Genomic DNA, 23,750 nt, shown 5'->3' on the forward strand with positions numbered 1-23,750 from the left:
AACAAGATGACAAATGAACAAGCAGGAGGACTCATCAGGAGAATCAGAATACTCAGCTCAGACCATAATTAAACGTTAAATGTTTTTTTTCTCAAAGATAGTTTCTTTCATTTTACGTAGGCCTTATCTGTCTAGTTTTAATTTGTTATTCGATGCGATAAAAACAGGGTGAAACGGCATGATTGACAGCTGACACTGACTAATGATTGGTCAGGGCGTGTATTGGCGGGCCAATGGGAGGGACAGTTTGTTAGCAACATTACTGGTGTGTTCACTTTCAGTTTTACCAGCAAATACAGTGGTACATAATCTTGCAAAACTATCCACTTTGTTTACGGCCTGAATGAATTGTTACCGCTGGTGTTTGGATTTATTATTCTAGCAAGAACAATCAAATAAGATGAAACCAACCAGGTGGATTACAACCACAGACTAAAGCTACAGTGACCTAAGTAACAAGAACTTGAAGGACAGGGGCTGAGAAGGACTAACCTGGCCCAGACTCTGAACTGTCCCTCTGATATCATGCAGAACTCTCCTCAGCTGCATCTCGGTGCTGGATGGACCCTGGCTGTGTCCAGGACCGGGAGGATGGAGCCCTGTGTAGAGGCTGTGACCCTGGCCGAAGGTAGAGGCCATGCCGGGGTGGAAGCCTGGAGCAGGAGGAGCAAAACCCGGATTGAGGCCGTGCTCTGGAGGACACTGAGGGACGGGGTGAGAGAATGCCATGTGCGGGTTTGTGCTGTAGCCATGGTAACCTGTGTAAGGTGAGGAAAACTGTGAGCCTTGAGGAGTGGCATGATAAGGGGACTGATGGCCGTATGGATGGTTGCAGCCCTGGTGGTGCATAAAGGGAGTTCCGGGATACAGGTTACCCAGACTGGCGTAATGAGGATCTATCGAAGTAGACGGCTGATGCAAATTGGAGATGCTGCCAAAAGGGGGGATTGTGGGAGTTGCAGGCTGGTGGAGACTGGTCAGACTAGAATGGGGGTTCAAGGATTGATTGTTGTGGTAGAGGAGGTTGGGAAGACTGGCGTATGGATGAAGAGGAGAGGGGTAATGTGGAGGAGGGTTCATAGTGAAGGGGAATGGGCTGTGATTGAGACTGGGACTAGGATTTGGACTAGGGTTTATGTATTGAGCTGTGGAATTAGGATAATTGGACATCATCTGTCCTGGATTCCAACTTTGCTGGTTTTGATGGAAGTGACCTGACAGGTGCTGGTTAGAGGAGACGTCAGGGATGCTCTGGGAGCTCCAAGAGTGGGTGTGGCCTCCTGGTGACCAATCAGGAGGAGGGCTGGAGCTCATCAGCGAGCAGGACGACTTCATGTAGCGTGGGATGGGTTTCGGTGGGATGGAAGCATCTGTTGGAAGCCTTGGTGGCTGGTTCGAAGCAGGGTTTATTATCAGAGTAGATAAACAGTTAGTTTGTCCTTCCACCTCCTCCTCCTCATCCCATTCTTTGTCCTCTCCCTCCTCCGGGGTATATTTGAAGGAGTACCTGGGCTGGGTGCAGGACGCCTGACCTCGCCCAAACTGGATCCTGACAGAGGACACGACCCTGGAGGGGGAGAGGAGCGAGGAGGGCAGAGAGGAGGACCTCTCCATGGGGAAGCCACGCCTTCCTCCTCCTCTCAGTGGAGTTAGTGGCGGCTCACTGGGCATGAGGTCGACGTGCGGCCCAGCTCCTCTCAGGTGGCTGTGTTTGGCTCGGATCAGAGCATTGACAACCGGAGAGGATGGAGCAGGAGGAAAATATACATCAGAAAGGTCCAAGGATGCGTTCTCTTCCTGGGCCTCGTCTTCAGCTTCTACCATCTCTGTGGGTGGCTCTGTGTCTGTGGCTGTCTCAGGCTGATTCTGCATGAGTTGTGGTTCTTGTTCTGCAGCAGACAAGCTATGAGGAATCTCTGGTTCCAGTTCTGGTTCAGGCTCTAGATCGGTTCCGTCCCCGCTCTCTGCTGGAGCTACCTCCTTCTCCTCCTCCTCCTCCTCCTCCTCCTCCTCCTCCTCCTCCTTCTCCATCTTCTCCTTCTCCTCCTCCTCCTTCTCCTCCTCCTCCTCCTTCTCCTCCTTCTCCTCCTCCTCCCCCTCCTCCCCTTGGGTCTCAACCGGCTGCGTTCCCACTGTGTTCCTAGGGAAATAGTGAGCTGTATACTGAGGAACCTCCTCTGGAATCCCATCATTCTCGTCTTCTTCCCTGGAGCTATTCTGCCCATCAGCCTCCCCAGCACCACCAGGAGCTGACTCCTCTTCTCTGGCTTCTGGCAAATCGAACGCAGGTTGGTCCAGTGCGAGGGGCGTGGACACATCTTGGGACGGGTGCGATGTCACCGTCGTCTCGCTGTCACAGCTGTCACTACTTTCCTGCACCTAATTAAAATGAATTAACCATTAATCACTCATGGTGGATGTGGTGAAAGCTTTAGTTATACATCATTGAAGTGTATAATACAACACACAAACAGACCTTGAGGTAGCTGTTGGAGTCGGCTGAGGGCTCCTCAGCAAAACCACTGCTGTCCGACTGCTGACTGACCGTCCTCAACAGATCTAAGAGAGACATTCAAAAACATAATGATCAGTCCTGCAGTATCTCATCTGTCCAGCAGATGGCTGAGTAGATTCATGCATACTGATCATAAAGAGACAGGACATGCACAAACATATTCAGATCCTATGGATAAAATCGAAAGACAGAAGCTACGGCATTTAAATCTGGTTTTAAAATATCTGAATGACTTTAGATTTAGGCCAGAATTTGAGTTGCCAAATCAACAAAGTAATTTAATTAGCTACTTTAACTCATAAAAATGTATTTTTCTTTTCACAAAGCTAAAAAAAAAAATCTGTAAGACATTTACAGTTGATGTTGAAGCCAGGACAGAATGACATGACATGAGCCAACTGAAATGGAGTAAATCTGGGGAACTTGGGGCCCTCTAGGAGTCTGTGGACCTCGGGCTGGTCTCCACTAATTCCAAAATTGGGCCCCTTCTCTAAAAGGCACATATTTCTCTCAGTGGTTTCACACTATCCCTCTGATCTACAGGTGGTGCTGATGTAACGATACACACAGCAATTCCCCAACAAAGGTAAGGAAGAAGAAGACTACAAGTAAAGATGTAAACAATGCTGGATTAAAAACTTTGAGGTTGGAATCAGAGGTTACAGTAAACTCACCCGTGGCTCTGGAGGTTCTGAATGGAAGACCCTCATCCTCGTTACTCTGGATCTGAACACACAAACAACAGACGGAATATTTAAAATAGAGAAACAAAGAGATGCTGAGAGTCAGCACCTTCACTAAAAGAAGAATCTGACACCTTTCACTAACTGGTCAGTCTGTTACCAACATGGTGGCTTACTGCAGATAAACTTGTTGGGTTGATCAATCTAATAATAAAAGTTAAAACAAACTCAACTAAACTGGTCCCAGTTCAGCTCAAACCAGTGTCTTCTATTTATCTAAATGGTTTATCATGTCATTGAATTGGGCCCAGTCTACATCCGGGACATGGTTAATCCTTACACCCCAGCCAGTCCACTCCGCTCCACATCGGCCAATCGACTTGCTGCTCCCTTGCTGCGAGGGACACCTAGCCACTCAACAAAATCACGACTGCTTGCTGCCCTGGCTTTGAACACCTGAGGTTAAACGCCACTTGTTACTGTAGGACTGTGAGAATGTCACAAGTCCTCTGCATAGAAGCAGATTTACACAATTGGAGAGCACAACACATCAGAACCCTTGAGACGACTACATCTCTGTGTTGGAGGAGGATGGAGAACCCAAAGATTACCAAATGATAGTACAATGAACTCAAAAGAACAACCACTTAAAACTCTGTACCTCCTCCATATCGAAGGAGTCTGCGTTTTCAGTGCGAAGCAGCACCAGCTGAGGTGGGACCAGGCTGTGAGGAGTTTTCACCGGGGTTGAGGTCAGGCTCTTCTTCTCTTTGACTACCTGAGGGCCCTCCCCTGTTCTTTGATTGGCTGACTGAAGAACCGCCGACTCTAGTTGATGGTCTCCATTGGCTGGTGATCCAGTGTCGCTCTCTTCAGGTCTGATGGTTAGTCAAATGTTAGTCAGCAAAAATGGTTTAAATATTAGCTACTTAACATTAGCTACCATTACCATTGAGTGCAGCAGTACCTGTTGTCTGTCAGCGAATCGGTCTCGGCATCCCCGTTAGGTTCCTCGGTAACCGTAGCCAGGGGACAGCTGTCTTTCTTGCGGGAAGACGGCTGTTTCTGTGGACTTTCTTGTTGTTTCTGACTGACTGTCTCTACCTGCTGGTCAGGATTGGTCCTGAAACAGTCCTGCTCTTGAGCAGCGTGTGCGTGACCGTTGGTGTGCGTGTTGTCGGAGGTGGTGTGTCCGTTCAGCCGTGTGTGATGGTTAGGTGTTTGTGCTTCAGGCGACTCTGAGGCGGCCGCGAGCAGGTTGTGTTTGCTGATAGTCTTCTTGAGGAGTTTGGCGACATTCAGGGCCGAGTTGCTCCTCTTCAGAGGAGGAGTCGCCTGACAACTTCCTCCTCCTGCTCCTCCATCTCCTCCTCCTCCTCCTGCTGCTCCTCCTCCTCCTGAGAGAGATACAGGAAGAACAGATCAGAAAATAACACTCACATTAACTGGAAAATAGGACAAATTTGGAGTATGAGCCTTGTCCAAATAATGGTGTCTCTGCCACTAAGGTAAACAAATAATAAATTCCCAGTTTGAGAATTTGCAGTAGCAGCCGTGTTTACCTTGGTCCCTGGAGTTGATGCGTTGGACAGGTTGACCAGAGACCTGACTGTAGAGCTGGAAGAACTCGTTAGCTACTGTGGTTAAGACCTCGATCTGACGGAAACGACCTGAGAGTCACAAAACGTTAAAAAAATGAACATGGAAGCAAATGAAACTCACTGCGTTATGGTTGCTTACAGTTTGGGGACTTGAGACTGAGAACACAGGATTTCACACAATGTTAAGAAGACTGTTCCTTTAAGTATAAGAAGTGGGTTCAGAGAGGCTGAACATGTCAACTGCCAGGAAGACACTGGATGTTTCCTGGTGTCGCTCAGCTTGTTTTTAAAGAACTCCCCCAAAAAACATCCACTTTACACAGTCATTCTCATCCTCAGCTAATTAATGTGAATTTATATCCACAACTGATTTGAGTGCCAACCACTGCTTAAGATAAGGGACAAATTAAATGGAATCAGAACATTTTTCTTTGTTTTATGTATTGATTTGCTATATTTGGACTTCCTCTGGTTTATCCAGCAATTCTACTTGGTGGATGAAAATTATCGGACCTGTCTAGAAAATCCTTCCCTATTTCCTATATGTTGCACTATACGTACAGTCTGCGACAACAATTTCAGTCGTACACCTCCACCCATTAAATGTTTTTGAGTCTTTGAGTCTCGCATGGGGATTAATGAACGAGGGAGCGATTTCAGATACAACATAAGGTACGTCACTGCACCATAGTGAAGAAATGTATTCTGTATTATTGGAAACAGATGAAATACCTGCCATCCTACTGACCAACTTTTATTCTTGTTTTAAATTAAGAGTTTTGGGATTTTTTAAGTTTCTGCATTAAAAGACTGAAAAAAAAAAGCTCCATGTTGGGACTGAACGCAGCCATTAGAGTCACTCCACCCTGCTCCCTTCTTCTTCTTCTATGGTTATGCAAGTCAAGCTGTCACTCTCATCTTTAACAGGATGATGACTTGCATACTTTCCTTCCTTCCTCCCCTCCTCCGCTCCATCGCTCGCTGTCTAAATACTTGTCAGTCTGTTATGAAACACAGAGTTCTGTCTTCTGTCTGTCGCTCTGTAAACGCCTCATAACTCGCTCTGATGTTATACAGCGACCCACAGGCCTGCTATCGCTTACTGACTGACCTCTGACCCCATCTCTACCTCGAGCTGTAGATCTGTTGGTTGATAAATGTCCTTGGTGGCATTCGGTTACATCACTGTTGTCATGTGAAAATATTAACTAAAATGGACAAAATAGCCTCGATGGAAGAAAACTGCTCTAACTGATGTTACAGGGAATTTATACTTGCATATACTTGCAAGTATAAGTGTATATACACATAAAAACAGGGGGAATGAGTGTTACACACAACAAAGACCCTCAGGTAGAAATAAGCCGCAGATATTGCAATTGCAAACTTCACAATTTAACCACCTAATAAAAACCTGATCTGAAAGATATTCAAAGACATCATAGAGTCATAAAGTTGCATATGAGCTACAAACATGTTTCTAAAAAAACATCTAGCTGCCACAAAATCACACTCCTGGAAAGCATAACTCAGTCAAATCTGAACACACAGGTACGATACAGCATGACACAAATCTACAATTTGATTATAATGATATAATATGTGCCGCATGGATGTATAGATCATAGACTGTACATAAAGATGGCCGACGCATCCTCCCATTGTACAATAATGAGGCAGAATATGAAAGCTACCATCTTGCACTGGTGATGTTGTTTTGAGTCTGTGCAGTTTTTTGTGCTGCCCAAAAAATGACTGCACCTTTAAAAAAGCTTAAACAAGCAACAAAAACTTTAGTATAGAAAACCCTTAAGTTAACAAACTACATATCAGTCAGTCAAACAGTCGCACCATTATTTCAGGCACATCTGCAGACGACTTCAGAACATGAACCTCTTATTACAGCAGCCATGTGTGACGATATTAATACTGTGTGTGTGTTTCCTGCCGACTGCTGACTCTGCACTAACGCTCATTCTTAGGATCCTCAAACAGGAAGTGAGGAATAAGAGAAAACGACACGTACGCTCTCTTTTTACTACTCTTCATCCCAAGAGATTCTTTCTGATGGTGAGAACAGAGCTTACATAACAAACAACAACACACGAACACGAACACACACACGCACACGTGCCTGGGATCCAGGGAAAAGATGGGACAGTATGAGAATGTTCTGGAAAAGAAGAAAGCTTCCAGGAACCACAGACAGAACAGAGACCGTTAAAGGAGCAGTTCACTTTTTTAAAAAAACAGATCCAGTTCTAATCTGAGTCAACGCAGTTTTTTATATCCTTAGTTTTAACCCAGACATTAACAACACTGCTCAAGTCTTCGGTAATAAACTGTACTGAATTCCTCTTGCTTCAAAACAACCACCTGTCCAATCATCCAGAGACACACTCAAACTCAGACGCTATTGCTATATGTACTGAAGTATTAAGCCTCGAGTTTGATATTTTGTCCAGCGCCATCTTGGTTTTTTGAAACCACAAGTAACCATATTTGGAGAAGTGGGGGGTGGAGCCTGACTGAAAGCTTGAGGACACTGCACGCCCACCTACACCTGCAATCTGCACCTATTGGACAGTGCTAGCTGTATATTACACGGTATCCACACCCCAATACAGTGCTTTATCTTCTATTTAACCCTAAATGGGTCCATAATTTACAAAAGAACATCATGCTGTACTGTAGATGTAAAACTAGCAATTAAGATGATAAAGTCTGTATGAAAATGTTTACCGACATCAAGTGAGATGTGAGGTCATTTTCTTATTCTATAGAAACAGATTTATTTTTTGCAACCAGTGGCATCGCCCTCTGTTGGTCATTCGAGAGAAAACAGGTTTCAGGCACTTCTGCATTGTCTTCACCTTCAGGACCGTTTATGTTCTGTCACAAAATATTACATTTGTCCAGGTGTTCAGAAGTGAGAAAGTTACAGGCTTTGAACTTCCTGCACATAGTTTCATCACTCTCCAAAAATATGCACCATTATCCTCATCATGTTTCGCTCTTGTCTATGAAAAGTGTGGTCATTCAGATGAGCTATAAACCCTTTTGCCATGTTGAGATGGTTTGATGCTACACTGGTAGCTTTATTAATATGTTAAGTACAGAAACAAAAGTTTCCGTAACTAGATGTTTCGATTCTTATTCATCACACAGTCTCACCAAGGAGGAATCTGAATCAGTCCCAAAATATTTCAGCAGCATGACAATGACCTTTAACCTGCAGCCAGACTCATAAAGATCTGCAGAGACAAGAGGAACAAAGAGTGCTGGAACATGGTCTGACCCCACAGAGCCCTGATCTCAACATCGTAGAGTCAGCCTGGGATCACACGGAGACATAAAACACCGACACTAAATCCACAAAAGTCTGCAAGTTCTTTAAGATGTTTGGAATAACCTGTGCCAACTGACTGCAAGTGTACAGAGGAGAAATGCAGAGGAGAATTTTCACTTTGCTTTTGGCACCAAATCTTTTGCACACATCAGCAGAGAGGTAAGATCGAATCAGAAATCAGTCTACGATATTTCCTATCATTCCTCTGGCAGACATTTTAATTGTAAGAAAGAGGAAACAATGCAATTGAAAACTGGGTGAGTCTGAGGGTGTGTTTACACCTGAACTCAGCGGATTGTTTTCAAACAAACTCTGGAGCATTTTTCTGTTTACCACTGTTTATTTTGGTTCGTGTGGAAGCTGTAAAACCACTGGACAAGAGATAATTAGCACAATATCAAACAGATTAATTAATACTACTTAGAAAGTATTCTCAAGATAAGATGCCTGCAACAATGATCTATATGCTTATTCAAATAATTTTCTAACCGCAATAGAATGAAACCACGTCAGCATGTGATTTTGTGGATTTTCAAAGATCAATCAGAAAAAAGCAGCAAAAATCTTCAGTTGTCTTTGTAATATTGAGTTAGGTTAAAGCGTCTCAATCGCCCCCAGGTGGCTGGCTGCAGTATAGGTCTTAAATCCTGCCTTCTCCATATTAGTGAATGGGACATGGACCAAACCAAGAAGTCAAAGTACAGGTCAGAATTTTTTTTTCTCAAAGGTGGTTTATGATGCTATGAAAATGGGGTGAAATGTCATGATTGACAGCTGAGACTGACTCACGATTGGTCAAACGCGTGTATTGATGGGACCTTGATACCGCGGCTCCATCCTCTGATCACTATCACACAGACTCTGGCTACAAATGTGCAGTGTTCATATCTAGAATATTTTGGCTTAATTGCTGGATACGAGGAGGAAGTAGGAGTTATTTGAAAACTGTAATTAATCAGTTACACCTTAATAAATGAAAGAGTAATGTGTTATATTACTCCTTCCTTTCATCCTCTGCTGTCAGCCCCATCAAAGGTGCTTTTAAACAGCTCTAGATTCAACCACAGTGGAGTCCACGTTGCATCAGACCAACGCTTTTCTTTCTAGACATTCTTCACTGGGTTTGCTTCATCCCCCTTCAAAGCCACCAACAAATAAACAAACAAGTGACTCAGCTGCATGTGCTGCTACACAGTTCCCTCCCCGTGTCTTTTTGCTAACACTACCACGGAGGGGCACCAAAGATGGATATCTTTTTTGACAGAGTGTTTAGGTGATGGATGTTCGCAAATGAGGAGCGTTCTGATGGTGAACTAACTCCTCTTCAGCTTGTTCCCTTTCTCTAAGCAGGTCTTTTGAAGTGAACTTACTCACTTGTTTTACTTCTACCTATCAGACAGACATTTGCACTCCTCAAGCCACAAGAGGTTCCTGACTCAGACAGGAACCTCTTGTGGCTCATTTAGTTGTTATCTGAAGACAACAAAGAAATTAGGTTACGATCCTGAGATAAGCAGCTGGAAACAATTTGCCACTTTCAGTGACCGTGATGCATTCCATCAGGTTTGTTCTGTTAGACCAAATAATATTCAGAGAATAAAATCTGCAGCCAGGCTACCAGCAGCATGTTTCAGTCACAAGGAAGTTCTATGGCTCCGATGTTTTGTATATGAGCTTCCTGTCTACACCAGAGGTGGGATTGTATTGCTTTGTGTAGTTGAACATCTGCTGCTTGTGATAACACTCCAGTGTAGGAATAGTTTCACAATGAAACATATAGAGGGGCAGCTAGAGCTGGAGGTTCATTCCCAGTCTGACAAACAATGACCACATTAGGGCTGTCAATCTTCCTCTATAATCCCATAAGAATTTCATTCTAAATGAATTATTATAATGTTCAAATTCTTAATGAAGTGTGTATATAATTTGTTGCCTATCAAAACTATCTATCATGTATCCAGCTGCAGGTTTTATGCGCTGCTTATCTAAAGATTAGGTGTCTTGTCTATTTTCTCTGCAAGCGGTTCACACCTGAATATAGAGTAGAATATTATATTACACTTTTCTAATCTTAACTACTTCTGAAAGAGTATTTTGAAGTTCAGTTTGCCACATGTGGAGGAGGAGTCAGGGATCAAATCACTGACCTTTCGATGAGTGAATCACACAGTGAGTCACAGTGGCCTGCAACCTCCTAAAAAATGTGGAGTTGTGAAAAATGTGTAGGAGGCTTTGTGAAACGACTTTTCACATGTATTTACTTAAGACAGCAATAGTGACCACAAGTTGAAAGACAAAACCAGAAATGGAACAAACTGAAAATGGATGGGTCACATAAGGTTATCTAGAATAGCACTCAGTAGAGCACCAGCTTCCACCAAGGCTCAACAGTCCCAAATTCAATCAAGCTGCACCAAATTGCACATACTCATAGATATCAGTCCCCTGAATATGTCTGATGTTTTTCATCTCGATCCATGAACTATTCCCTGGGAAATTAGTGAAAACGTCAAAAAATATCCTATCTCATAATGTTAAAGAAAGTGAAAGAAAATCCTGGATCTGCACCAAAATTGAATGGGTTGTTTTCTAAGCCATACCACATCCTTCCACCAAGTTTCAGGAAAATCTGTAGCTGTACCTTTTGTGTAATGCTGCTAACTAACAAACAAACAAACAAACAAACTGCTGATGACCTCCTTGGCAGCAGTAATAAGAAATGCAAATCTGGACCAGAGTGGCAAAAGTATAAATTGAGTGTTCAAACTGTTCAAACATTTAAGGTGACAAATTCATCTTTTGAAGAACCTGGGTACTTTCAACTATGGAGTGATTCATCTTCTCACACACAGAGGATCTTTGGTTGAACCTTTTTTTTTACAGAACCAAGGCAATTAAACTGTCAAGAGGAAGAAAATCAGCTGTGTGTGTGTGTGTGTGTGTGTGTGTGTGTGTGTGTGTGTGTGTGTTTAATTAGCAAGCCAGTACCTTCATGCAAACACAAGATTGAAAACAAAAAGAGGCCAGGATGTTAGCAAAGCAGGTCTGTGTGTGTGTGTGTGTATGTATGTATGCGTGTGTGTGAGTGTCCGGGACAAACAGATCTTTGTCCTTTCTGCCGGTGTTGTCCAGGCAATTGGCAGAACAGCTAAAAGGGCTGAAGGACCCCACAAAACAGCACAATAATTCTGGGAACAGGACACACACACACACACACACACACACACACACACACACACACACACACACACACACACACACACACACACACACACACACACACACACACACACACACACACACACACACACACACACACACACACACACACACTTTGAACTTCACTTCCTCTGTCTACAGTCTCAGGATGTGAACCTCTGAGCCTCATCACTAGCACTGTGAACCCTTCACTGCAGTAACTATGTTTTGGGTGAATCAGACAACAGAAAAAAAGAGTAGGACACACAGTAGAAAACAGTAGAGGCTGTGGACAGTAGAGTCATAAACACAAGAACCCCTGCAGCAGACATCATAAATGTACATACTAGTCAAAGCGTAGTTGGGGTTCTCCAGTTCCATGCGCTGCATCTGGGCTCCCAAGTAGACCTGCAGGTGAGCCACAGAAAGTGATGTAATTGTAAAACAGTATCAATAGGGGCCTCCGACCTAATGCGGCGAGCGCAGCACTGACATAACGTGATGCTTGCTAGACTTAAAATGTATCCTGTAGCGCAACCTGTAGGTCTACGATTTCTAAATATCCAGACAATAAATGAGCACAAAAGTTTGTACAGACTTTCATGGCTCCCAGAGGATAAATGCTTATGACTTTGGTTCCGGTTGCTGTCATTGGTACCTTGATGTCAATGCCTCGCGCTGACGAGGAGCTGTTGAAGAACCTGGAGGGAACCTTCGAGGAAAGGTCGGGCTCTTCACGACCAAAACCAAGATTCAACAAGACTTCTTCAGGATCCTCCTCGTACAGGTCCAGCAGCTCTGACACACTATGGGGACACACACACACATAAAGTCAGTCAGTCTCTCGGCCAGTGAGTCAGTTAACCGCTCAGTCATTTAGCTGGTGAGTTAGTCTGCTGGTTAGTTTAGTCAGTCTAACCGCAGGTTAAGTAGGATCTCCTCTGGGTGCTCGTCTGTCTGCTCCAACACCTCTGAAACTCTACGAAAACACAGACAGCCAGTTAGTACTTCTCACACACAGACTGCTGTTAGTGGGTTAGTAGGTTAGTGAGATAGTTAGAGTATTGTTTATAGTTAGTGAGGACGTCAGTGTGATGGCTCAGCTTCCCCTCCTCAGCTCCTCAAGAGACCCACCCAGCAGCAGAGGATCAGTCCCTCCAGGAACTCACTTTGCTTTTACATTTTACATGTTTTCTGCATTGTTTATTCTGTAGAATAAAATTGTTCATATCAGCCCACATCTGCAAATATAAATGCCAATAACATAATCAATATGTCTTTGAAAGGCTCATATCGGCTTACTTTTAAAGGTAAACCAATTAATTGGTCAGAATCAAATTGTAAGTTGTATGCATTTGATGATTAATTGCATTTAAATGTGCAAAGGTTAAGTTTTTCTGGTATAATTGGTGAGCAATTTTGAGTTTGGCCACTTTTCTGCATACATTTTTGCAGATTTACAAACATTGAAATTTGTTGCACAAATTACATACACTGATTAATACATTTTTGTGACTAGGGGATCATAGATTCCTGGAGAGACTGTATGATGTAGTGAACCTGGGTTTGCATTCAGCGCTGCCACAATAACAGATGCCACAAATAATGAGCTGCTACTAGAGCAGTGAATAATTTCACCTCATTTTGAATGGGCAGTCTGAACAGGAGGAACAATTACAGCAAGCGAATAGAATAGCGAAGAGAATATCTGCAAAAAATGATCCACATTTCCGATAGAGCAGTGACAATGTGAGCTGTTCAAACCAGTCAAATGAGATCTGAGAAAAGTCTGCTGTTGTAGGAAATACCCAGTAATGAAGTAGATCTTCATCTAACATTTCACTGTGGCTTCTTGGTCCAGTATTTGCTGGAATATTTCAAACTAATCCAATGACAAAAGAGTGTTATTAAAAGGAACAATTACAGCAAGCAAGAACTATTTCAATGTTGATATGGGCACCCGAATATATGTTTTTAAGACTTGATATGTTGTGAACAAATCCTTCAGTGGAAGTGGCTCCCTTAAGTTTTTTGGGCTGTTTGTAACTTGTGGTGTTTCTCTACGTCAGCATTGTTGTCTGAATGTTTTTCATTCTGTGGCGCCCAGAAAGCTCAAAAATTCCTTAAAGGTTCAGTGTGTAGAATTTAGTGACATCTAGTGTTGAAATTGCATTTTGCAGCTGAACACCCCTCACCCTCCCTTTCAAAACATGAAAGAGAACCTGGAGTAGCCTTCAGTTGTCATAAAAACTGTAAATAAAAAACTTTTAATATAAAAGACTTATTCTAAGGTAAAGAAAACAACAATTTGTACGATTTAGAGGAAACACACTAGTAAAACTTCACTAGGATTATTTAATATTCTGTTTCTGCCAATAGATCCATTTCACCTAAATCTTACAAACTGAACCTTTGATCTGCTGCAAATGTTGTCACACTGAACGCAGCCCAGGAGTCTCTCAAACTTTGTTACCAATGATGCAGCATCCACACACAATAGAGCACTGCCCAAACCTCAGCACCATCACCCACACTTCCCGCCCACTAATAATCCACCTCCTGAAACACCGTTATCTGCCACAGACGGGTTAGTTAAACCAAACATCTTCTGAGGCTCCAATTTTAAAGATGTTAGTTTATTGTCAAAACCTGCTTCAATGAGAATATCTGCAAAAAATGATCCACATTTCCGATAGAGCAGTGACAATGTGAGCTGTTCAAACCAGTCAAATGAGATCTGAGAAAAGTCTGCTGTTGTAGGAAATACCCAGTAATGAAGTAGCTCTTCATCTAACATATCACTGTGGCTTCTTGGTCCAGTATTTGCTGGAATATTTCAAACTAATCCAATGACAAAAGAGTGTTATTAAAATCAACACGGTCATTTGCATAATTTTTACAAATGATTACAGTAGAGACGACCCTTCATGACAATCTGCATTTCCTGTGGCTTCTTCACAATAAGAACCACAACATACATTACCAATTAATGTGGAAAAAGTAGCAGTAGGAAATATAAGGTTAGTATTAGCAGTTGAATTAGCAACAGCCAAACATTGATTTGGCTGTAAGAGAGTAAACAGTAAACAATAAGACTCATATGATTTTGATTTAATTACAAACCATAAAAATAACTGAGTTCTGGGTGGCTGCAGTGTTCACCAAATATTTATATTCAAATATATATATATTTTTTTGAATACAATCCACGTTCACATCAGTGGGCTTTTAGTCAGTACTTTTTAAGACTTTTTAAGACCTGTAGAAACCCTGTGGATTACAAGCTGCGTGTTTCAACTTCTGTGCAAATTAAACCACTCAAAACTGGTGCAGGAATTACAAACACCACCAATAACAATTAAACAGAATGTGACTGGCTAAATATTGAGTCTTATTTAATGTAAATCCTACAGATTTGGAAAGAATATGTTTTTTTCTTTAAGGTTGTTTAATTTGAAGGATTTTGATGGACCTGAAGAGGGGTAAATCTGTTAAATTACAGGACAATAGTTATTTGAAGAAAGTCTGAAATAAAAAACTTTTAATCATGCTTAAATAAATGGTGTTTTTTTTTACTTTCTTGAATCATCTTTGGACTCCTTAGTGAGAACCACTGCTCTACATCCCTGAGCATCAATAACAACACATCTGGTTGTGTTTGTTGTGTATCTCTAGTATTACCATTTAATTGGTTTGAAGCTTAAGAACAGCCCGTGTCTCCGCCCCTCTCCACCTAAGATTACTGCCTTACTTTCTGTAAGGTGTGACTGAAACCTGGCGAGGTGAACTGACCTGGACACAGTGCTGCTTTTCCCAGATCCTGTAGAGTTCATACTTCTTCCCTTCTCTTTATACTGACTCCTCTTCTGTTCAGCCGCAAGACCAAAACTGCACACAACACATTAACATAGACACACCCAGACACAGACACAGACACACAGACACACAGACACACATACACACAGGGTAGAGAGGGGAGAATCTATGTTACCAACCAGCTGATACTTATGTAATAAATATAAGTCCCAAGTTCAATCACTACCATTTGGGTCTTTTTTATTTGTTCAATCAAAACATTTTCAGAAATGCGAAACTATAATGTTCCCTCCATCCCACATTTTATCGCCCCAGTCTTTTAGAGGGACTTTGTGTAAAAATTGAGTAAAACCAGTTAATATTGAGCTTCACTATTTTATCAAACTGCTTTCAGTTTTTTCCCTGTATTTCATGAAATTAACACAGACACACACAGAAAACCTGAGGCAAGGTCACAAAACTTCATAATAGAATAACAGCCATCAGTTCTATTTCATTATCAATAAGTATGACCATTAATTTTTCTTCAATAACTGTGTAAAATGTCATTATTTCCTAAAGCCCAAGTTTAACATATTCAAATTGCTGCCGTTTTCTAAGCATGTTAATGTCATGTCAATTAACTGATCCGTTTATCGGTTTATCATCTTAGCTCCTGAGCACTTGTTAACAAATGTTAAAGGTTTACCATTAAAGCCATGACTGACTCAATGTAGAGAGAAAACATAGAAGTGAACTCACCAGGAATCTGTTTTATTGTTGTTACTGGACTGAAGATGGTTGGCTGTAGAGAAAAACAAGGAAATTAAGATTTAACACTACTTCCTGTTGATAAGACAAAATATTAAAAAAATTAAATTAAATTAAAAATACCTTTTTGCTAATCATATTTAATAACTAACTCTACACTGCAGTATAAAAACAATGCTATTATGCTATTATTAAGGTCTTAATATAACAAAACATTGACTAGCGAAAAGGACCTTGCCTGGAATGTGTTAGTTTTAGTCTCAGTTTTATTAGTATATCATGTAGCCTATAAAAGAACACGTTCAAGACCCCTATTACTTTAAAACAAGTCACCTATAGAAGCATATCTGCTTTGGCAGATAAAATCGAATCATTTCGGTGAGTATAATCAACAGTTTTTGGCTAAAACTGAGGAGCTTCAAAACAATCGTTTTAAAATGTACTTAAATTTGTTTATGTTAAATACTTTGTCATTCTGACTTCATAGATAAAGCTGAAGCAGGTTAACCTTCACTCAGTCAGAGCAGTGGAAGTCACCAGCAGCTGCAAGTGTGACAGTTGTTTTCTTTTCAAGGGAAGAAGAACCTGTCGAGACCTGTCGTCCTGCCAATGTCTGTCTGAGTGAGCGTCTCTCTTCTCCATTTAATGTCAGCTGAATTTCTTGTTTGAACCCACAGTGCTTTCTTCTCTGATGGACAGCTGGATTAATGAACCCAAACATGACGGTGACTCGCCTCCTTACACTAATTCACTTATTCACTCCTTTAATTTAGTAATTCACTTCCACCTTTTTCCCGCATGAACACTTTAATCCCCTCCCATCCTGTCCTGATAACATTTGAGATCATTACAGTCCATAAGGATCTGCCCATACATGACATCTTCAAACAGGACAAAAAGACATCCTGACAAATACCACTGTCAAGGTGATTAAGGCTTTAACTGTAGGGACAACAACATGAGGGGAGATTTAGGCAGGATGTCAACAGAGGTACTCAACTAAAGAGGCAAACAACTAAGACTTCGGATCTGCAGACTGTACCATTATCTATTCATCCTAATGTATTGAGAAAAATGCAGGTTTGGCTCTGCTGCCTCTAACCTCTCAGCATCAACTCATTAGCGTCTATTCAGTCCCAGATTCCATCAGCTGACCCTCCGACCACACACACACAACCTTATTCCATGGCCGTGTTCAGCAACAAAAGTCATTACAGTCTATTGTTCACTCAATAACAAATAGACCCTCATGCTATCGGAGCCATTACTGAGGTATTCACAGCAGATCAGAGTGATGATGACAGCACACACACACATGCACCATGCATGTCAATCATGCATGCATCATGTCTCCACACCTCTGTTTGTCTTTCCTCCATAAAGAAACAGCAGTAAGGAATGAAGATGGCGCAAGGTATCACACAATGTTGGGTTGATTCTACTGACAGGATGAATGTCGTTCATGACTGACTCAGTTTAGAAATCCTCACAGAAACACGGGGTGAGTCAGTCCTGACTTTATCACTTTGAGATTTTTCGATTGTTGATTAGTTGCATGAAAAATATACTTAAAAAAGGCATATTTTGATGAATTAAAATTAAATCAGCTCACATCTATCTATCCATCTATCTCATGGCCTATTCTTTCAATGCACAAACATATGTATCCAACTCTACCCTCTGTTCACTTCTTTGCTGACACTTGCTTCTGTTTTCAAAAGCCCCACCTCGAGACTTAAGTCCATGATCCCCCCCCCTACATGGTGAGGTTTTATTGTCACTCCTTGCTCTCTGCTGTGCTGTGTTTGGCATTTCCATGTGGGGAATGATGAGCTCGGAGCCAACACAATGCGAGCTGGCTGGCAGAAGTTTTGTTTTAGGCACCTACTTGTTCTTATTTGCAGTATGCATGTAATGTTTACAATATTCCAGGCACTTTACATGATTAGATCCTGATACATCACACAAGAACATCAGGCAGGCGTCGTTCCCAAAGTCATTCTGCAGCATTACAATGATACCATACATGCACTCATTAAGCATCTGAGAGACAAGAAGAACAAGACGTCCTGCAAAAGATCATATGATGTCTTTTTTAATGTCTTTATTCTTAGTGCCTAAAACCTCTGAACAAAACTAAATATGTTTCATTTTCACTGATGCTTATTCATTAATACACCTTTTCATTGTGGCCACTTACACAAAGCGTAAGAGCAGTCACCTCAGACTTGGCTCATGTAATCTACATGGGAAGTCTCAGAATAACATTTCTTGTGTAAATGAGTTATTCAGTTTGTCCCCAGCTAAACTTGAACCCAGCCTTGTTCAAGTTATGTGCAGTACCTAAAAATCTACAGATGTGTGGCTACAACAAACTGGTCCTGCAAACAAGATGCACAATCATTGCGAGGCGATGCAAATCAGTCACACCTTCTTCATTTGAACACTGAGTCACACTCAGAGCACAAGACCTGGGGCTGGTTTGATGTGAATATCTTAAAAAAAAAGATACTGACTTTTCCTGAGCTATGAAGTAATGAGCCCTGGCACATTAAAGGTTAATTTATGCTTAACGCTGCTTATACAGAAACGGACAGAGCCTTCTGTACATACTCTGCGTTTCTTTCATCTGTATTTGTGCATGTATTGCTTCACAACCACAAGATACAAACATATTAGCTCTGCTATTGGTTTTATTTTTGTTAATGTGTTTTGCTGATATTTCACAATCAAATTTGTTATAATTGGTGAATTCTTACTTTTTGTTAACAATTTAACAAACAGTTAAAGTAGTCTTTAAACAGCTTTGTGCTAAAGATGATTACGATATTTGTCTTAAGTGACATAGTCAGACTTTATCTTTTCAAAGCATTGAAGGGACAAAGTTAACAAGTATGCATTATCATGTTCTGCCCTTTGTTTTAGTGATACGCCTCTATTTCCATTTCAGCCAGGTTTGTAGTTATATGTTGACAATATGAGGGTGAGATTGATTTAAATCTTCAAAATCGACATTCTTGATGAAGCAGAGAATTGACCAAAATGTCAAAATGTCTCTTAGGTTGGCGCCGTCAGTTAAAACATACAATTAGCAGAACATGAGGGGAAACTGTTAACAATGAGCAGAAATCTCTAATCTTGTTTGTATTGTGAATTTTCTCTGCACCAACCTTCAGCTCCCAGTGAAAGGTCATCTTCAAAGCTGCAGCCGTTCCTCAGCGCTCCTGTTCTCACACATGCACAGAACACACAAAGCAGGGAGGTTGTGAAATCCTCTCAGTAACGTATCCATATCTGTTGTACGGCGTAAGAACATTACACTACGAAGCTAACCAAGCTTTAAATTAAAAAACTGTTGTGATGACTGCTTGCAAGTCTGCATTCGTAAACTTAAGTGTCCTGACAGGCTGGGGTCCTCACAACATAATAAACAACACACGGAGAAAAGTTTGGTTACCTCTGTTCGGTGAAGCCGTCTGATCATCTAGAGACGCTCCAAGAGGAGTCCTGGAAATGAGACGGTGGAGACGGAGTTATACATCAACCCAGACCATAAACGAACCATTTTAAAACGTACAGATCAACAGATCACTCTATCAGTGAGGTCAAGTCAGCTTCTTTTAGCAAACAGTAAACGTAAAAAAATAAAAGGTAATTGTAGGATAGTCCTGGTTTAAAGGTGGGTGACCCAAGTCCCCAAAACATACCTGTAAAAAAAAAATGTCCCGGTTTTCAAAACTTACGATGAAACTGTCCAATTATCCCTACATTTAAAATAATGACTATATTTTATAAAGTGCTTACATAGATTTAGATATTTCATAATGTTTTGTCACACACATTAGTACCTAATCCAATATATAAACATAAACAAAGCACCACATGGTTGAATCAATGCTGATTGGTCTGTATATTGATAAGCTAGTTGATGCTATCTTATAAGTCATAAACTAGCATCACAGCCTACAATGTTGGCGGCACTTTCATACAGAGCCAGTTATGTTAAGACTATGTAACCAGGCTCGCTGGATGTCAAGTAAGGTTAAGACTAATGTTGACTATCCCAGACTAACTCCTGGTCAGGCCAGGCTACTTATTGGCATCAGCTGACATACCCAGACAAATCCCAGGCTAAATCCTGTTCTCCATCCCAGGAGCTCTACTGACCAGTCTAGGTATCCCAGGATAACTAGCTGACAGCTCAGGCTAGTTGACAGTAGCAGTAAGCTAACGGGTGTGAGCTGCAGCCGGACGCTGGAAACACTGAGCTGTTACACAACCTGCAGCTCTTATCAATGGGACAAACTTCATGCCTTCATTTAAAACTCTCACACTCACACTCACACACACACACACACACACACACACACACACACACACACACACACACACACAAATGGATGGATGGTTGTATAATAGTGCGCAGCTGCAATGTTCACAAGTCCTCCCACTTTCTGCTGGCAGCCATGTTCGCCACTGGCACCTGCCCAGTGGCTGTTGCTCTAGCGACCGGCAATTCTGATTCTGCTGGTCATGTCACCACGGTGATGTTACCAGATAGAGACACATCAGAGTGTGACAGCTACACACATGTTGCATGTGCACGATAACAGTGTTGACTCAGCAGACGGAACCCCTCCTCTGTTTGCCCTCTGTTTTTTTTCTGTCGTCCTTTCCGTCTTCCTTTCTTTCTTTATTTCCCCCTCACTTCTTGTTCACAGCTCTATGTGCCCTATCTCTGGGCGTTGGTCTGCTGTGAGTGTGTGTGTGTGTGTGTGTGTGTGTGTGTGTGTGTGTGTGTTTGTTCTGTGTGTCGCAAGTCTAGGCGTTGGCTGCGTGTTGGTTCTACGTCAGTAGCTGATAACACAACTCCTAAACACACACACCGCGCGTGCGTGCGCTCACACACACACCGCGCGTGCGTGCGCTCACACACACACACACACACACACACACACACACACACACACACACACACACACACACACACACACACACACACACACACACACACACACACACACACACACACACACACACACACACACACACAAAACAGTTCAACCAGTCAGCCAGGACACAAAAGGTCATGCTACCTGTTTTTCATGCTTTACTTAGCCTAAATAATATACTTTCTTGCTTATCATTTTTTAACCATCTGTCATATTTTTCTGTCTACCTTTTTTTTTTTTTTTTTTCTTTTCTTTTCATAGCATCAGTTGTTTCAGTTCATTACCAAAAAAATCTACCTGCAGCGACTTGAAAGTGGCTGCTAGAAACAGTCCATCACTGTCAACATTAAGTCATCTTTACTTTGATGTATCATCAAGCACAGATTGATGAAAGCTCTGCACTGCTTTGTCGTATATGATATGTGGTGAACAGGCTACAACAGGACATTAGAAAAACATTGGTATGGTCCTTTAAGTAGGTGGTGACTGTACCTGCATTCAATCAGCCAGCTGGTGATATTGTTAGGAACTCGCCCTGACAGAGACAGAAGAGCATGTTAAAGCAATAAGTCGGCAGCAATAAGCTCAATGCACAAGTGATTACAACATACTATAAAACCATTACACTGCTGACAGACTCAAATATATAACTCTCAACTTCTCAGATGATTAAACTCATGGTGCCAGCAGGCTGCAATTCTAACACAGTGACCCACATTCAATTCCTGTTCACTCCTGTGTCTGCAACTAATCATTCATTCATTGTGCATTAATATTTGAATTTTCTTTTCCACTTAGCTGTTTCCAAAATGAATGCAAGGTGACAGCTTCAAATGTCTTGGTTTCTTCAACCAACAGACCCAAAATATGAATATAAACATAAAGCTGCTTTTAGAGATGCACTGAACTCCAGAGATTTTCCTAAAATTCTCCAGAGGGGACGCATGTGAGAGTGCAAATTTTGTTGAGCCAGTTGCAGCAGCCAGAAATTTTCCTGCCAGCACCCCAATATAAGGTCAGCAAAATGTCAGAATGGGCCCATGTGAGAACACAGCAGGAAAATGAGGTGCCATATACTGCCATATAGATTCTTAAAAAGATGTCAACTTAGAAAACAGCAAGATTCAAGAGCTGGTGTTGATGTGCTGTTAACAAAAACAAAATGGAATTTATAAGACATGCCCTCCGTCTGACTGGGACAATCTCCTGCTGCGTCCCTCATATGTGAAAGGCAAACTCAGAACATTTTTGGGACATTTCCTGGAGTCCATGTCTGAAAACAGCTCAAGACGTGTGAGTATGAATTCCTTAAACAATAAATCAATTAGCAAAATAGTTGCTTAAGAAAAGTTTGGGTCTATGATACAATCAGAGTGTTGGTTGCAGTATTGTCATTTTCCCACCCTGTTTCTAAGATACCGTAAATGCACTATACCACTGGCAAGTTCATGTTACTTCTCAGCCAGCATATATAGTGATACCGATATAACTGGGAGGAGATAAAACTGTTTGACAACCTTAAAAATTTGAGTTAATGTGAAATATTCTGCTTTTTAAACACAGTTCACATTAAAAATATCCACAGTTACAACACTGTTGACAGTTGAGCTCAGTCTAACCTGGTTCTTCTGAGGGTCTCTGCTCATCCCTGTCTCTCTGGCTCTCTTGGGGGCCCTGGGGGCCACAGTGCTCTTGTTGTGATTCAGGCCAGATGGAGTCTCTGGTCTGGGCCCAGGCCCGACGCCTCAGACCGGCTAAACTGCAGTCTGACGGCACTCTGGGATCTAATGATCAATTAAGCAAATGATTTTTTCTGTCAGCCTGCCTTGAGTGAAGTCATCAATCAGGTTTGGCAGGTATTCAAACTGACAAACAGAAACTACAACTGATTCAGTAACAAAACACACACACACACACACACACACACACACACGAACAAGTTTGTACTTCTATCTTGGTGAGGACACTCATTGACTTAATACATTCCCTAAACCCTAACCCTAACCATCCAAACTAAATGCCTAACCCTAAAACCAAGTCCTAACCCTCAAACAGCCCATCGAAAAAGTGACGTGTCGTCACTATCCCAAAATTACATAATTTACATAATTTAGCTGACACTTTTATCCAAAGCAACTTACAATGAGTGGATTCAACCATGAGGGTACAAACCTAGAGCAGCAAGAACAATGTAAGTACATTAGCTTCAAAAAAGCTAAACTACAAAGTGCTACATGTAAGTGCAATATATAAGTGCAACTAAACTTAATTTTTTTTATTTTTATTTTTTTTTGACGATGCTTATTAGACATCATCTTCTTGACCAAGGTGTAGTCAGAAGAGATGTGTTTTTAGTCTGCGGCGGAAGATGTGTAGACTTCCTGCTGTCCTGATGTCAATGGGGAGCTCGTTCCACCATTTGGGAGCCAGGACAGAAAACAGTGGTTATTTGGTTGAGTGGCTAGGTGTCCCTCGCAGTGAGGGAGCAGCAAGTCGATTGGCCGATGTAGAGCGGAGTGGACGGGCTGGGGTGTAAGGTTAAGCTAATGTCCTGGATGTAGACTGGGCCCGATTCATTCGCAGCACGGTACGTGAAGCGGATACGGGCAGCCACTGGTCACCAGTGAAGGGAGCAGAGGACTGTAAAAATGTACTCACTCTGTAGGGTCTTTGCTTTAAATAGTCCTCACAAAGATATAAGTACAGGAACACACACACAGCAGGTGACTGGAGCTGAGTGATCAGATGTGACAGTCCTCAGCCTGCAAATAGGTCAACTAACGGTTTTTTGAACCACCAGTTTGAGAAGGAACAACAAGAACAGGACTGAGCAGGTGGGAAACTACCTCCATGTGGAACAGTCACCTGAAGCTCAACTTTGAACTG

General features: G+C 41.9%; 1 protein-coding gene across 2 annotated transcripts in view; it reads right to left on the minus strand.

Moving 5' to 3' along the window:
• itprid2 (ITPR interacting domain containing 2) overlaps nucleotides 1–23,750 on the minus strand; it is a 31,369-nt gene that overhangs the window by 2,949 nt on the left and 4,670 nt on the right. The window contains exons 3-16 of one of the 2 annotated variants that reach the window (XM_034574162.1): nucleotides 22,484–22,648; nucleotides 21,357–21,399; nucleotides 19,370–19,419; nucleotides 19,083–19,148; nucleotides 15,904–15,946; nucleotides 15,139–15,234; nucleotides 12,005–12,152; nucleotides 11,694–11,754; nucleotides 4,761–4,868; nucleotides 4,166–4,592; nucleotides 3,860–4,076; nucleotides 3,190–3,241; nucleotides 2,477–2,559; nucleotides 493–2,379 (exon numbers count right to left, since the gene is read on the minus strand). In XM_034574162.1, coding sequence (XP_034430053.1) covers nucleotides 493–2,379; nucleotides 2,477–2,559; nucleotides 3,190–3,241; nucleotides 3,860–4,076; nucleotides 4,166–4,592; nucleotides 4,761–4,868; nucleotides 11,694–11,754; nucleotides 12,005–12,152; nucleotides 15,139–15,234; nucleotides 15,904–15,946; nucleotides 19,083–19,148; nucleotides 19,370–19,419; nucleotides 21,357–21,399; nucleotides 22,484–22,648 — 3,446 coding nt within the window. Of the gene's footprint in view, nucleotides 1–492; nucleotides 2,380–2,476; nucleotides 2,560–3,189; nucleotides 3,242–3,859; nucleotides 4,077–4,165; nucleotides 4,596–4,760; nucleotides 4,869–11,693; nucleotides 11,755–12,004; nucleotides 12,153–15,138; nucleotides 15,235–15,903; nucleotides 15,947–19,082; nucleotides 19,149–19,369; nucleotides 19,420–21,356; nucleotides 21,400–22,483; nucleotides 22,649–23,750 lie in introns of both variants that reach the window. The other variant, XM_034574161.1, reaches the window with a different exon arrangement.

This window comes from Hippoglossus hippoglossus, chromosome 21 (assembly GCF_009819705.1).
Source record: "Hippoglossus hippoglossus isolate fHipHip1 chromosome 21, fHipHip1.pri, whole genome shotgun sequence".
Lineage (NCBI taxonomy): Eukaryota > Metazoa > Chordata > Actinopteri > Pleuronectiformes > Pleuronectidae > Hippoglossus > Hippoglossus hippoglossus.